At 28.7% G+C, this 14,585-nt stretch overlaps 1 protein-coding gene and 1 long non-coding RNA gene across 2 annotated transcripts; both read right to left on the reverse strand.

Annotated features, from left to right (window-relative positions):
* Positions 1 to 1,090: 1,090 nt before the first annotated feature.
* On the reverse strand, positions 1,091 to 1,861 carry LOC136078897 (uncharacterized). The gene has a single exon (XM_065794714.1). The coding sequence runs from the start codon at positions 1,859 to 1,861 to the stop codon at positions 1,091 to 1,093; it is 771 nt and encodes a 256-aa protein (XP_065650786.1).
* Positions 1,862 to 13,477: 11,616 nt separating this feature from the next.
* Positions 13,478 to 14,585, reverse strand: LOC136077824 (uncharacterized). The gene is made up of 3 exons (XR_010637312.1): positions 14,502 to 14,585; positions 13,957 to 14,012; positions 13,478 to 13,559 (listed from the first exon to the last, which is right to left on the reverse strand). It is a non-coding gene; the product is annotated as an uncharacterized LOC136077824 (long non-coding RNA).

Raw genomic sequence — 14,585 nt, forward strand, 5'->3', positions numbered from 1 at the left:
GTATTTTTTATTATTAAAAATATTTACAAAGCACATGTAAATATTTTTAAAGCATCTTTTATTTTTTATATTCTGATTTTTAAATACATCCCCATTCTCGTATTTTACAATAATAAGTAATATTTCGATATTTTTCAATCTCTTTCTCTTTTGTAATTCTCAATGTTCTATATATAAAAGGTGTAGGAGTTAAAATTTCTGAAGATGTTATATCTGGAATAAGTTCATCTAGTATATTTTCCATTTTTTATATGACAAGATTTTATTTTTTTAATTTTTCAGAATTTAATATTTCAATCTTAAATCCATTATCAACTTTTCCATCACGTATTTCAAGATACTCCATCCATGTTTAGTTTCACACAGAGCACTATATAATGTTTTATATAGTTTAATTTCTCCTATTTCGATGTTAGTTAATTTAATAATGACTTCTTTTTTAGATGTTTTTGAAATGCTATTTTCTTCTAATAAATTTTTTAAACTTTTCTTTGTATATTTCATTCTTTTATTATATAAAGAAAAATTTTTTTATTAATTTTCAAAAAAATTGAATTTACAAAAAATTTAATAAGCAACATTCATTTTATTCCCGTCTGATTGAAATTCTATCATTCTATCAGACATTACAACAGCATATGCATAAGTACTTGCTGGAACAGCTGTATTAAATGTTGCTTTAATTTGTACATCTAGTGTTGATGATTTTAATCTTTCTGATTGTTTACTAACATCAAAAACAAAAAGTGGGTATAAGTCTTTATAATCAGTAGGAGTTATATTGCTGTATGTGATCAATTCATTCATTCCATAAATTTTTTCATTAAACACAGCTGAATCTCTATATGCTCTTGAAAATAGCAGATTTGGGAATGACAAATTATAATCAACAGCAGGATATCTTTCTTGATTAAGCATGTATGTATATATTTTTTAAGTCGCAATGATCAAATATTGAAGCATTAGCATTTTGGTCCCCACTCTTACTTGTTTGAAATCCAACAATCATGTATCTTGGTCTTTTAGGAGATGCTTTTACGCTCAATTTTCAAGAAAATGAAGTAGATTGTGGAACAACTATAGTATCACACTAACGCTGACGAAAACTTACTGGAAGTGTCACTTTTGATTCTATATATTTATAAAGACTAATCCTTTCTACATCTGATGGGATCACATATGGTATAAACAATGATATTTTATTAAGATTAACTTTTATTAAATCTACAGCAGCAAGCTTAAAAATTGCGTCATCATTACTTTTTCTTACAAGAGTTATTGTATGTTTAAACCCATAAATAACTTTGTCGTAATCATCACAGAATCCAAAAATGTGTCTTAAAGGTACGCAAATTGAAAATGTTCCTTTTGTAGTTGGTTTCTGAATTATGTATGATTGTCTTATTGATAACCCTGGGTTATCAGCAAGTACTGCTGTTGTTGTATTATCTTTATACCACAATTGATTTAATCCTTGCACTAATTGAAAGTCATTCGGGTATTTAAGCATTCTTAACATTGTAGTTGCTTGTCCTGGGTTATAAATAGTTTCTATATCTTGGTTTGATAATTGGTATGATATTTGACTGAATAAATGCATAATACCATTATTTGTAAGCGTCACTGTATCTGTATTAGCATAAGCTGTTCCATCAGCAAGTTTAACAAGTTGTCCTTCAAATAAAAGATAAGCTTCAGATGGAAGTGTGAACAAATCTTGTTGCTCAATGTTGATTCTTATTTCTCCAGCACTATTTAGATTTTTACGAGCCTCTGGCTCATATTCATGGAATTCAAATCTCTGAATTCCATTATCTACAATTGGCATTTCTGTAAAATTCAATACATCGGAAGTTGTCATTTTGTTTTTTTTACATACAATTTAAAAAAAAATTTTTTTGATTGACAATTCTTAAAAACTATATAAAAAATTTAGCAAGTCTACTACGCAAGTCTACTTCGCAAGTCGAAAGCCGCGTCCTTTTTTTAACTAGATCTTCTGTTCTTATAGCAATTTCATTTGATACTTTTTTTGCTGATCTTATTGAAGAACCCATCATTTATTTATTTGTATTTGTTGTTATATCATCTGCATTATTTTTTTTAGATCTTTCAGATCCATTATTATTAGATCTTTCAGATCTATTATTATTAGATCTTTCAGATCCAACCAAATTTGAAATTATTTCATCAATTTTTTTATTAATAATAGGTTGTGAAACAATTTTTAAGATGCTTTATCAATTATCTGTTTTTCTTTTTCAACTGAAGCATTTCTAGCAGCTTCTATCGCTGATGTTGATAGTTCTTTTCCTGCTGATTTATCAGCAGTTATTGCAGTTTTTTCTTTCAGTTGCGGCCATCTTCTTCAACATAGCTGATGATACTCTTGTTACATTTGACGCTTTTTTTCGTTTAAATAAATCTCTTGTACTTTCGAATATACCACTTCCTCCAATAGCGTCTTTCTTTATATATCTTTTATTATGAACAAATAGCATTTTTATGAACTATATATACTTTTTTATATACACTGATATATTATAAATTATTTTGTATTAATTTATACTATGAACTTTTTATTATACCTTGTCGTAATTCATCACAAATTGCAATTAGTTTTTATTATACCTTGTCGTAAGTTTTTATTATACCTTGTCGTAGTTTTATTATACCTTGTCGTAATTCATCACAAATAGCAATTAATAAACGTAATTCATCACAAATTGCAATAGCTTCATTTTTCGCTCCAGTGTTACCTGCTTTCCATGCAGCTATACGTAATTCATGTATTTTAATTGGTGCATTAGGGTTGTTAGGAAGAATTATACTTTGTATTTTTGTCCCTACTCCTGTTCCTTTTGATTCACGCTTCTCATTTTTCTTTATATCTCTCCAAATAGGGGCTATTATTTCTCTGTATTTTCCACTACGAGACGACTTTGGTTTGTATGAGTTTTCAGTAGTAATTCCATCTGTTTGTATTAATATATTTCGATATTTTTTAAGGTCAACTTCGTTATATATTCCCTTATCAGGTTCAAACTTTGTTAACAACTCCCAAAGACCAGGAGTACAATAATATGTTTCATTATCAATAGTTACATTATCACCACTAATATGTATTGGTTTTTTTCCAATATAAAGTAAACATCATTACGTATCCAAAATATAGTTGCTGTAGATTTTTTACTAGAAGCATACATTTTTAGATAACTTGCTTCAATTTTTCCTATCCTCATATCTTTATTTTCTCATGAAAAGGCAATAATTTTTTAGAATCAGTTATCATTATCTCTCTATTTGTTTCAGGATAAAAGTTTGTAAAAGTGAGTGCAAATTTATTAGCTTGATCTTGCAATTTATATATATTTTCTTTTATTCCATCTTGACTATCAATTAATGGCTTGTACAATTTTTCTGTCTGACTGTAAATTAGTTTCACCCATCTTTTCATATAAATTATTCTGCTGTATTCTTTTTTTAGTATCTAAGAATTCTTTGACAACTTTGTCTCTTTTTTAGGATCTTCAATTTTTAGAAATGACATTTTACTTGTTCATAAGAAATATAAAAAAACACAACATTCGTTTTACGTTTTATTTTAATTCATTATTTTGTGTTTTGACATTTACATTTTTACTAAATCTGCTTTTGAGTATATTAATTGCTTCATCTCTTCCTTGTTTAATTAATGATTCTTTAGTTTTTTTATTAATTAATTCTTTTGAATTTGTTCTAATTTGCTCAAGCATTGCTTTAAATTTTTCAAGTTCACTAAGTATTAGTTTAAATTCATTGTCATCTATACTTTCATCTACTGAAGCTTTAGAAATATAGTTTTGAAAAATATTTAGTTTTTGAATCAGCAAGTACTTTAACCTTTTCATGCTTTTCTGCTTTTAAATTTAATTTTTTTATTAACTTGCCCTCCTATTAATGATAAAACACCTGCTTTTAATGCTGCACCTTCACATGCAATAGCTACTGATACTGCAATTATTGTTGCTAAAAATCCAATTCCAATAGTTTCAAGTACCATAGTGCTTGCTAGTAATGAACTATCAATTGCTGAAATTATTTTTTCAGCTCTATTTTACTTAACATATTTCTCTTTTCTCTCTCACTCTCTATTTCTTTTTGAATCTCACTAATTGTGTTTAGGCGATATATATGTGCACTAATAATCTTATTTTCTTCATCAGGTGCACTTAGATGATTTGGATATATTTTATCGAAAGTTTTATTATCATTTGCACTCTGTGCATTTGGTATATCTGAATAAATATTATTACACAGCTTTTTGCAATTAAACTCCATTTCAAGTAAAAATAATTTTTTTTAAATTATTTAAAAAAAAATATTCACAATAAATTCACAAAACATAAAATCTCCTTTTTTAATCATTAGATCAGAATCGGAATTATTAACAACATTTACTACAATATCATAAACAGTCTCTATTACAGAATTTTGTAAACTTAACATTTTAAAATTAAGTTCTTTTTTTAATAAAACTAACGCAACACCTTCATTAACTACTACACCAAACTTTAAAAGAATATATTGATGCGATAGAGATTTTATTGTGATGTCGTGTTGCGCAAATATTTCATATTTTTCTTTGTTATTAATACTGAAGGGTGCTCCAAATCTTTGTGTACTTTAGAATGAAGAAGTATTTTTAGAGGTTCATCTGGTATATATTTGTTTATAAATTTGTGTAATGGCGGAATATTTCTTGACATTTCTTTTTATATACTATATAAAAAAATTTCGAGAAATGACAGAATCATATTCAAAAATGGAGTATTAGCAAATGATGAACTTGGTCCTAATAATAAACCTGATCCTGTTGATGTATATCCATTTCCACTACGTAATTACAATCCATCACCTGCAGAACCTCCTTTATTCCATGGTCTCAAGTATAAACCATTTCCTGCAGCTGCCATTTTAACTCCTTTTCCATTCTTTTTTTAAGTACACAATTCCCCTTCCAGCAATTTTATCAACCATAGCGGATCCAGCTGCTGAACCTACTCCTGTAAATTAAACTGTTGCAAGAGCTGGAGCAACGCTTGATAATAAATATTTACCAGCTGTACCAAGGAAAGGTAATAGTGCACCAATAAATCCTCCCTCTATTTGAGAATTGTGAGCTAGTTGTGCATTACTTAGAGTAAATATTAAGCCTTTACCTTTTTCATATGCTCTTTTAATTCTATTCAATTGATAAGCTGTTACAGCTAATACATGCTCACCATTTAGATCTGAATGTGATAACTTAATACTAGCTCCATAACCATCTCAATTGCTTTTTTAAGTTTTTCTAATTGCCCTTGCGAAACATTTATTTTAATTTTAGTATATTTACTCATTTTTATATACAATATAAAAAATTATTTTCCTTTTATATGAAATGAAATAGACAATTCTTCTCCTCGTAAATTCAAAAGATTTCCATCTTGATCGACCACTCTATTGTCCATGTATGATATTTATTTTAGTGTTACTGGTAAATAAATTAAGTTATACGGCTCTTGAACAATTTTATATTCAGGACCTACAGTTAGGGAAAATGAATATGTAACGTTTTTAGATCCTCCATTTACATACGATGATCCTATTATATCACTTGTTACTCGTATGCTATTAACATTTAATATGTTTATTATATTAGTTGATATATTGTAGCCTGCTGAATATATTCCACTGTCAAAACCAAAAATAGTTCTAATTGAGTTTGAAGTTGTAAAATCAACTTTATAACCAGCTGAAATATTTAAAGCTGATCTTAATGTATTATTATTTCCTTCAATTGTAATATTTGCAACTCCTGAACTTGTATTACCGTTTTCCTGTCATAATCAATAGGATATATTTATTTATTTCATTAATTTCATAACATCCACCTGGAATGTTTATATCCTTCCAAGTTGCGCTATATCTAAAATTGTTGTTTGAAGAATTAATATATGAAATGCCTTCCTCTTGTATAATACTTTTCACACTTATTTTGCTTTGTTAATTGTAAATCATCAAATATCATCAAATTATTCTTATGAATATCAAGATCTTGAGGATCTGGTACATCTTCAGCTGTTTCTTAAAACTTGCACTCCATATCTATTTTCTCATTAAAATTTTTTGAAATGTCTTCAATTATAAGCTCAAGGTTTGCATTTAATTTCTCTGTTTTGTCTTGTAGCTTAAATAATTCAAGAATAATTTCTTTTGGTAATTTTTTTTCAAAAGATTGTTTTAATATTTTGTATTCTGGTTGAAAAAGAGATTTTCCAAAACCTTGTAAATTATTTTATTCTAACCAACCAAAAATTCTGGAGAGCGATCTGATGCGTCTAACTGCCGTCCCATTAGTCTTCTTCCTATCATAAGAAAGGTTTTTGAGTCTTTAATTAACAAACACTTAGTTTCTCATCTAGAATCTAATAACTTACTTTCTGACCATCAATATGGATTTCGATCTTCTCGTTCTACAGCTGATTTACTAACAGTAATAACTGATAGGTTTTATCGTGTATTAGATAAAGGTGGAGAGGTTAAGGCTATTGCTCTTGACATTTCAAAAGCTTTTGATAAAGTTTGGCATGCTGGTCTTCTCCATAAGCTTTCTTCTTATGGTGTATCTAGCAACATCTTTAAGATTATTGAATCCTTCCTTTCCAATCGTAGTATAAAAGTTGTCCTCGATGGACAGCACTCTTCTTCTTATTGTGTAACTTTAGGGGTTCCTCAAGGTTCTAACCTTGGCCCTATACTCTTTTTAATTTACATTAACGATCTTCCAGATATTCTCACATCGAAGGTGGCATTAGTTGCTGATGATACTACCATTTATTCTTGTAGTGATTAGAAGCCAACACTCTCTGATTGCTTGGAGGGGGCATTTGAGCTTGAAAAGGATCTCACTTCTGCTACAGCATGGGGCTCACAGTGGCTGGTGAACTTCAATGCAGATAAAACTCAATTTTTTTTAGCCGATTGTTATCGTATTAAGTTAGATCTTCCTATATTTATGAACAGTGATGTACTCAATAAGTCATCTAATCTTCATCTTCTAGGATTAACTCTTACTTCCGACAATTCTTGGAAACCATATATCAAATCATTTGCAAAATTAGCATCTGTTAAGGTTACATCTCTTTATCGAGCTCGTCACTTTTGTACTTCGGATTCTTATCCTATCTCTATAAATCTCAAATCCGGTCTTGTATGGAATACTGTTGCCATATCTGGGGCGGTTCTTCTAATGATGCCCTTTCTCTTTCAGACAAGGTGCAAAAACACATTGTAAACAAAGTTGGACCTGCTCTGCCAACCTCCAACCATTGTCACATCGTCGTAATGTTGCTTCTCTTTCTCTTTTCTACAAAAACTATAATGGGCACTGCTCTAAAGAGCTAGCGTGTCTTGTGCCATCTACTAAAATTCATTCTCTTGTTACTCGTCATTCAATTAAGTGTCATCCTTTTATCTGTGACTGTTCCTTAGTGCTCCAAAAACGCTTATTCGTCTAGTTTTTTCCTCGAACATCAGCTCTTTGGAAATCGCTTCCTTCATCTTGTTTTCCTGATTCATATAATTTGCAATCCTTTAAGTCGTCCGTCAATCGTAATCTTGCTCTACAATCTTCATCTTTTCTTTTTCAGTAACTTCCAACTTTAATTAGTGGCTGCTTGCAGCCTCGTTGGAAGCGAATATGTTTAAAAAAAAAACAAAAAAAAACCAGGTCTCAAAAGTAAATTCAATAATAAAGTAGTTTTTCCACATCCCGACTTTCCAACAATAATTCCTCTTATACTCTAAGGAAACAACTAATTATTATTTCTCTTTTTGTTATTCGCGTTCCATGACAAATCTATAATATCCATTTTTATATAATTAAGATTTTCATTTTTATATATAAAAATGCTATATATCATTTTTTCTATATATAAAAATGTACTGCGTTAAATGTAGAAACAAAACAAATACACTAAACTTGCAAAATGTCGTGAGTAAAAACAATAGAAATATGCAACGTGGAACTTGCGCTATTTGCGGAAAAACAAAAACTCAATTTGTATCCTCAAAATCAGGAGGAGATTTAGTGAGTTCGATTAATTCAGCAACAAATAAAATAAAACTACCATGGTCGAAGTTTCCAGGTGAAATGCATTTACCCGGTATGAACTTTGCAGGTCCTGGCACTAATTTAGATGAACGATTAACTTCTACTGTCAAAAAAAGTGGGTAGATAAAGGCTTAGAATTTTATAATAAGCATGTTAAAGCGCTAGGTGTTGAGTTATATTCAACTGAAAGTGAAGAAAATAGTTGTGTAGTTGAACGTTAGAATAGAACAATGAAAGATAAAATGTTCAAGTACTTTTCAGCTAATTCTACTAGAAAATATATTAACGTTTTAGATGAAATGGTAAATAAATACAACAACACAAAGTATTCTTCAATTAAAATGACACCAGTTAAAGCTAGCAATAAAAAGAATGAAAATATTGTTTGGTTAAATCTAAATGGAAATGCACGATCAGAGTCTGTGAAACCAAAGTTTTCAATTGGTGATGATTAAGTTAGGATAACTAAAAAGAAAGGAATGTTTGAAAAAGGATACACACCGAGATGGACTGAAGAAGTTTTTACAGTGTCACAGGTTCAGTTCACAGATCCACCAACGTATAAAATAACTGACGATAATAGTGAAGAAATACAAGGTACTTTTTATGAACAAGATGAACAAAAAACTGATGAAATCATATTTAGGATTGAAATAGTTATTCGTAAACTCAAAAACAAATCATTAGTAAAGTGGTATGGGTATCCTGATTCGTTCAACTCATGGGATGATAAGAAAGAATTGATAAGTCTAAAAAATTGATTTATAAAAATTTACAAAATTACAAAAATTTAATTAGCTCAGAGTTTATAGTTTGTACCATAACATACTAATATATTATGGTTGTTATACTACAATTATTTTATTTTAGCTCGTAAATTATAGTTAGGACAATAGATCAATTAGGACAATAGGACAATTAGGACAATAACTGAAATGAATTAAGAATTTTGCAGATAGTATAATGATTGAAATGACTTACGAGAATATAGATGAGTTTGTAGTCAAATATGATATAAGAATATAGATAGGTATATGGTTGAAAAAGTTATGTTCTGGAATGCCCTTTTTATACTACTATAACCTCCTTTTTGTTGCGTTGATGCCCAACCCGCATAAGAATGATTTGAAAAACTAAATCTTATTCAATTTAAAAAGTGCTTTAGAATAAATCGTAATTTTTTTTTAAACGTTAGTTTGACTTCACAAGTTGATTGTAAGCTATCAGTTGTCCCGGAATCTTGCGAATAATTTTTCACTACCTTCTAGACTAGCTAGAGCTCTGAAACTTCCAGCATTTGTGTAAACTTAATAAAAGTACATCTTAAAATTGTTTTCAGAGCCAACTGGAAAACTCCATTTTTTTTAAATCTCTTTTTTTGTTTGGTTTTACTTTATCTTTCAGACTTTACTTTGATTTTACTTTATCTTGACAGCATTTGTGTTGTCCCGATGAACATGCATATTAAATTTGTTTCCTGGGCAAGGGGAGTCGTACCCTTATTTTTTTTCTTTAATATTTTATTTTTCTTTAAAGTTAGGATTTATAACTTTTAAGAAAGAAAGATTTTTTGCAAAAAAGCTTTAAAAAGGCATTTTTATGATTTTTATTATTTAATTTTATTTAACACCAAATGTAATTTTTAAGGTAAAAAGAAAGATAAGAAAGTAACTTGCGGTTATTTTTACTTCAGAATTTTTTCTTTAAGTACTCTGTCGCATATTTCAATGTTTGTTCAACATCGGAGGGTATTTCACTTTTGGAAGGTTTAATTTTTACCTTCTTTTTATTTTGAATCAAATTTTTAAAATCTAACATCTGAAAACGGCATAAATTCTAGACATCATCAACAAACGAATGTTGAAACAATGGGCGTTCCAGCTGTCAACAGATAATGTCTGCAGTTGATCTATTATTCAGAAGACGAAGGAACAGTTTAATTTGTTTTGTCTAATACTTTCCAAAATTTCCTGGATTCCGAATATAGAACCCGCATAGTTCCTACTGTGTTTTAAAACATTCAAAAACGACTTTAGCGCACTCCTTCCAATTAAATCTAGCTTTTTGATCAAAGCAGAATTATTTCCACATAACTTCATGCCATAAGCTAATGTAGGGACTGCTAATGATTTATATATATAGGAAATAAAATTTGGGTGGGCGAATCGGATTCCAGATTGAGTAAGAGTTTGAATGACAGCTCTAAAGTTTGAGATTTTTTCATCATCATTTGTATGACTGAGTGAAGCAAATATTGAATGTTCAGTATCCCATGTGAATCCCAAATATCGAAGTTTATTCTGATGATTTTTTTTATTACTAGAAATCGTTATCGCATTGGATTGTATTTGTGCTCTACCTGAAATCAAGAACTCAGTTTTTTCGGTATTTAGTTTAATACAATTAATATTACAGTAAATGTTGCATGTTTTTATAAGCTTTTTGAGACCAGAGAGGGTAAAGCCTAAAAGTATAATATCATCTACATTTGCTACCACACCAGTAAAGTGACCATATATAGATGTGCCGACAATATCTTGATTTTTAATATTTTCGAGAAGACTTTCAGTGTAAAGGTTATAAAGGGAGGCGAAAGAAACGATGCTTGTCTTACTCCTTGTCTTAGAAGAAAAGAGTTTGATTTACAACCTTGATATAAGACTGTTGCACTACTATTGTTATATAACGAAGAGATAGTGCTAACTATACAGAGTGGTAATTTTTTATCAAAATAAAATTTATCAAATCGGATATCCCAGTTACGGCTATCAAAAGCTTTTTCTGCATCTAAAGAGCATAAGTACACAGGGGGATTGTTGCTGTTGTAATGATTCGCTTATTAGAAATTCTGCTTGTAACGTTGAACAGTTAGTACTGAATCCAAATTGTAGAGGGTGAGTATCTCTAATATACGGACAAATAATTAAAATTAAGTATTCTAGAACTTTTGTAAAGATTTGTATAATGCTGATACCGCGATAGTTGCTTGGGCTATCTAAAGATTTTTTGTAAGATTTAACAAGGGGTACAATAATTGACGTCGACATTGATATTAGTGTCCATCCATAGTTTATAGAGTAATTAAAAAATTTGATGAGCCATTTAGTTAAAGTATCACAATTTGCGTATTTCAAATGTTCTGCTGAGATACCAAAAGAGTCAGGAGATTTTTTAAATTTTAGTATCGAAATAGCCCTAATGATATTTTCTTCCGTTATTGTTACATCGCTATGTCTTATACACGGGGGAATTTTTTAATTTTTATAACGATGTGTTATTTTTGGAGTTTTCAGTACTTTTTCCGAAGTGGTTAAGTAAAGTCCTATAAAACTAAGAACTGCCTGCCTGTCAGATATGTTTTAACTAAAAATATATCTATCTGGATATAGCAAACAAAAGAAATAAAATTAGAAATTTAAAGAGAAAATATCATGAAAATAGGTATACAGTGAGAGGAGAGGAAGTAAATAGTTGTAGCAGTCATTCAGAAATAAGTGCATTAAAGCTTAAGAAAAGATGTATCTGTAGTCATGCAACAAACTATAATTCTGATATTGACAATTTTTTCTTTATTTGTAACTTTAGAATTATTAAAAATATACTAGAACAGTTTTCTACATGCAATGACCGTAATCGCAAGCTAAATGTTTTTCATAATGAGTCTATACGTATGGGATTTTTTATTGGAATTATTATATAATGTTCAAACTGTAACTTCGAAAGTAAATTTAAATAAAATTTTTATTGACCTCCATTTATAAATAGAAGTGTTTCTGGTTCAAAACATATGAAATAAATTTACGTGCTGTTATGACATTACACACAAGCTACATCGTTTTGGCTCAGCATGGTCAATGGAAGCTGCCGGAGCGCAAGAAATATTCCAGTCGTCCATACAAGAGTATAATATAAGATAAACTAAGTACCTCGGAGATAATGACTCAAGTTCATTTTCTAATGTTATTAAAAATAAACCCTATGGTGAGTATATATCGAAATATATATATTATCGAAAAGCTAAAGTGTTTATATTATCGAAAAGCTAAAATTTGCCATTATCAGAGAAAAGTATAAAATGATGCAGAACTACGGTGAGTCTTTTAACAATTTAATATGGCAGTGATTTTACTGATAAAAAAATTCTTGAAATATCTGTTTATTCTTCTATTTTAAATTACAAAAATTAACTTTCTTCTTCAAGCTGCATTTTTAAAATGCTTGGCATTTCTGGAGGTGTTTATTTTGAAAAAGGAGCTTTTAAAAGAGATAAAAAGCGATTATCAAATATGTCAAGAAAATCGATTGTTAATGATAAAAAACGAAGAAAACATGTTAAGATTGATAAAAAAAGATTATTTAGACATTGAAAAGGAGAGAGATAATGTGAACTCATATGCTAGTGGCAGTTTTTAGTAACTTTTTATAAAAAAAGCCCTTTGTTCTTATGTTTTTTTCTTTTAAATACTTTCTTATTTTAATGTTGTTCTCGCGAAAACGTTAATATCTTTAGTTTGGTTAAAGCTCTAATCTTCAAATTTTTACAGCATATTTATTAACTTCTTTATATGGACTGGAACTAGAATTATAATGTTGCAAGTGTAAATAAGTTTGTTTGAATGTAGTTAGTCAGACTGACACCGGCAATAAATCAATTTCTGCACGTTTATTGCTACCATTTTAGTTATTTTGGAACAAATATTTAGCTACCATTTGACAAAAATACAATATTTAGTCCATATTTTACTCGAGATATCATTGTTTTAGCTAAGGAAAGATTTTAGACAACTTTGCTGACTCATCATCAAAAAGTGTAAATTTCATTTTTAACCTTTATAAATAAAAAATTAGATTTAAAGGGGGTGAACCAGTAATTGTTAATAAATTAGAAAAACGAACATTAATAAGGAATTTTTTTTAAATTTGTGCGTACGAACTTTTAAATTGGACTCCCCTACCCCCCTCCCCCCCACTCATACGCTACCCTACGCTATTGAAGACACCCTCCTCTCTATGAGCGTACATACTTTATTATGGACGACACCTTATTTTTCTTGCGACAAGTGATTAGATATCAGTTAATTGAATTGCAAATATTTACTGAAACAAAATTAAAAAAATATATATTTTAAAGTATAGTTTCAAAAAATCATATCAAAATAAATACTAAGTATAGTTTATTTCCATTAAAACGATTAAAAATATATATTAAATTTAAAAAGCACTACAGTTCACAAAATTTAAATAACATTCAATAAAATCTTAAAAATATTCCAGAATTAAATGGTTATGAATATACTGAGTATACGCAGTATACTCAGTATATTCAGTATACGCAGAATATCTGCAATATACGCAGTACAATGCATATTAATATAGTTGCAACAGAAAATCCAACCATCCATTGTGTAAGAGGGAAACCTTGCTAAAAATTTCAAGCCTATTTTTAGGTGAATATGAAAACAATAAGTAAAAAATAAAATAAAAATGCGCAAAGAAAGTTTCATTTTAAATTGTACAAAAAAAAAAAAATTCTAGTTACTTTGTTGAAATTTTAATTTTTTAAATATTATAAATACAACTGTTAGCTGTAATTGAAAAATATTTGCTACTTAAAAAAATAAAATTTTTACATTAAAATTGTAACTCCTTAAAAGTAAAAAAAAGTCAAACATGCTTACATGTTTTATACTTTTGAGATTGTAATGACAGTAAAACCAAATTTATAAAGTAAAAAACTGAATTTTGAATTTTAATTTTTATTATATTCACATCATAAAGATCTTAAAATAAATATTTGGAATTGTGATTGCACTTCATACTTTTCTTAAACAACGATAATCGTGCCAGTCCTTAGCGCAATTACATTCAAAAAGACCTATAAATGAAGCATAAGCAATAATCTACTATTTTAGTAATGCACATCACATTAATCACTTACAATTACAGAGATTAAAGGATCAAGATGCAATAATCTAAAGACTTTAACATTTGAGGGTAAAAAAAAGAATGTTTAAGTTTGTTAGGCAATTTTTAAGAGTAAAGAAGCAGATTCAAAAAAAAAACTATTCGAGGTTATTTTTCACAGCTAAACTTAGGGAAAAGGTTAAACTCCAATAAAATAACATAACATAACAAGATTGAATTCCAATAAAATAACAATAATATATTTTATAATAAACATAACTTTCATTTGGAAGCACGTTAATTTTGATTTCTCATGCTTAAAATTAACTAAATTGTAGTTGTCAGAGAATATCTAGTTAAAGCTTAATAAGGAAAAAAAAGACATTGAAGAAATTGTAAAGTTAAAAAATTTAACTTTCAATATAAAGTAGAAAAAAACATTTGAGATTAAAAAAAATACCTGGTCCATCTGGATGACAGTTGGAATTTTCAGGGCAATCTAAATTAAAAGAAAACATTTTACTTCTTAAAGAGTATTTAAGTT

The sequence above is a fragment of the Hydra vulgaris genome, chromosome 03 (assembly GCF_038396675.1).
Source record: "Hydra vulgaris chromosome 03, alternate assembly HydraT2T_AEP".
NCBI classification, from domain to species: Eukaryota; Metazoa; Cnidaria; class Hydrozoa; order Anthoathecata; family Hydridae; genus Hydra; species Hydra vulgaris.

Bases quoted from the DNA above. Each gene is read 5' to 3' on its own strand.
- LOC136078897 (XM_065794714.1), bottom strand. From the start codon at position 1,861: ATGACAACTTCCGATGTATTGAATTTTACAGAAATGCCAATTGTAGAT.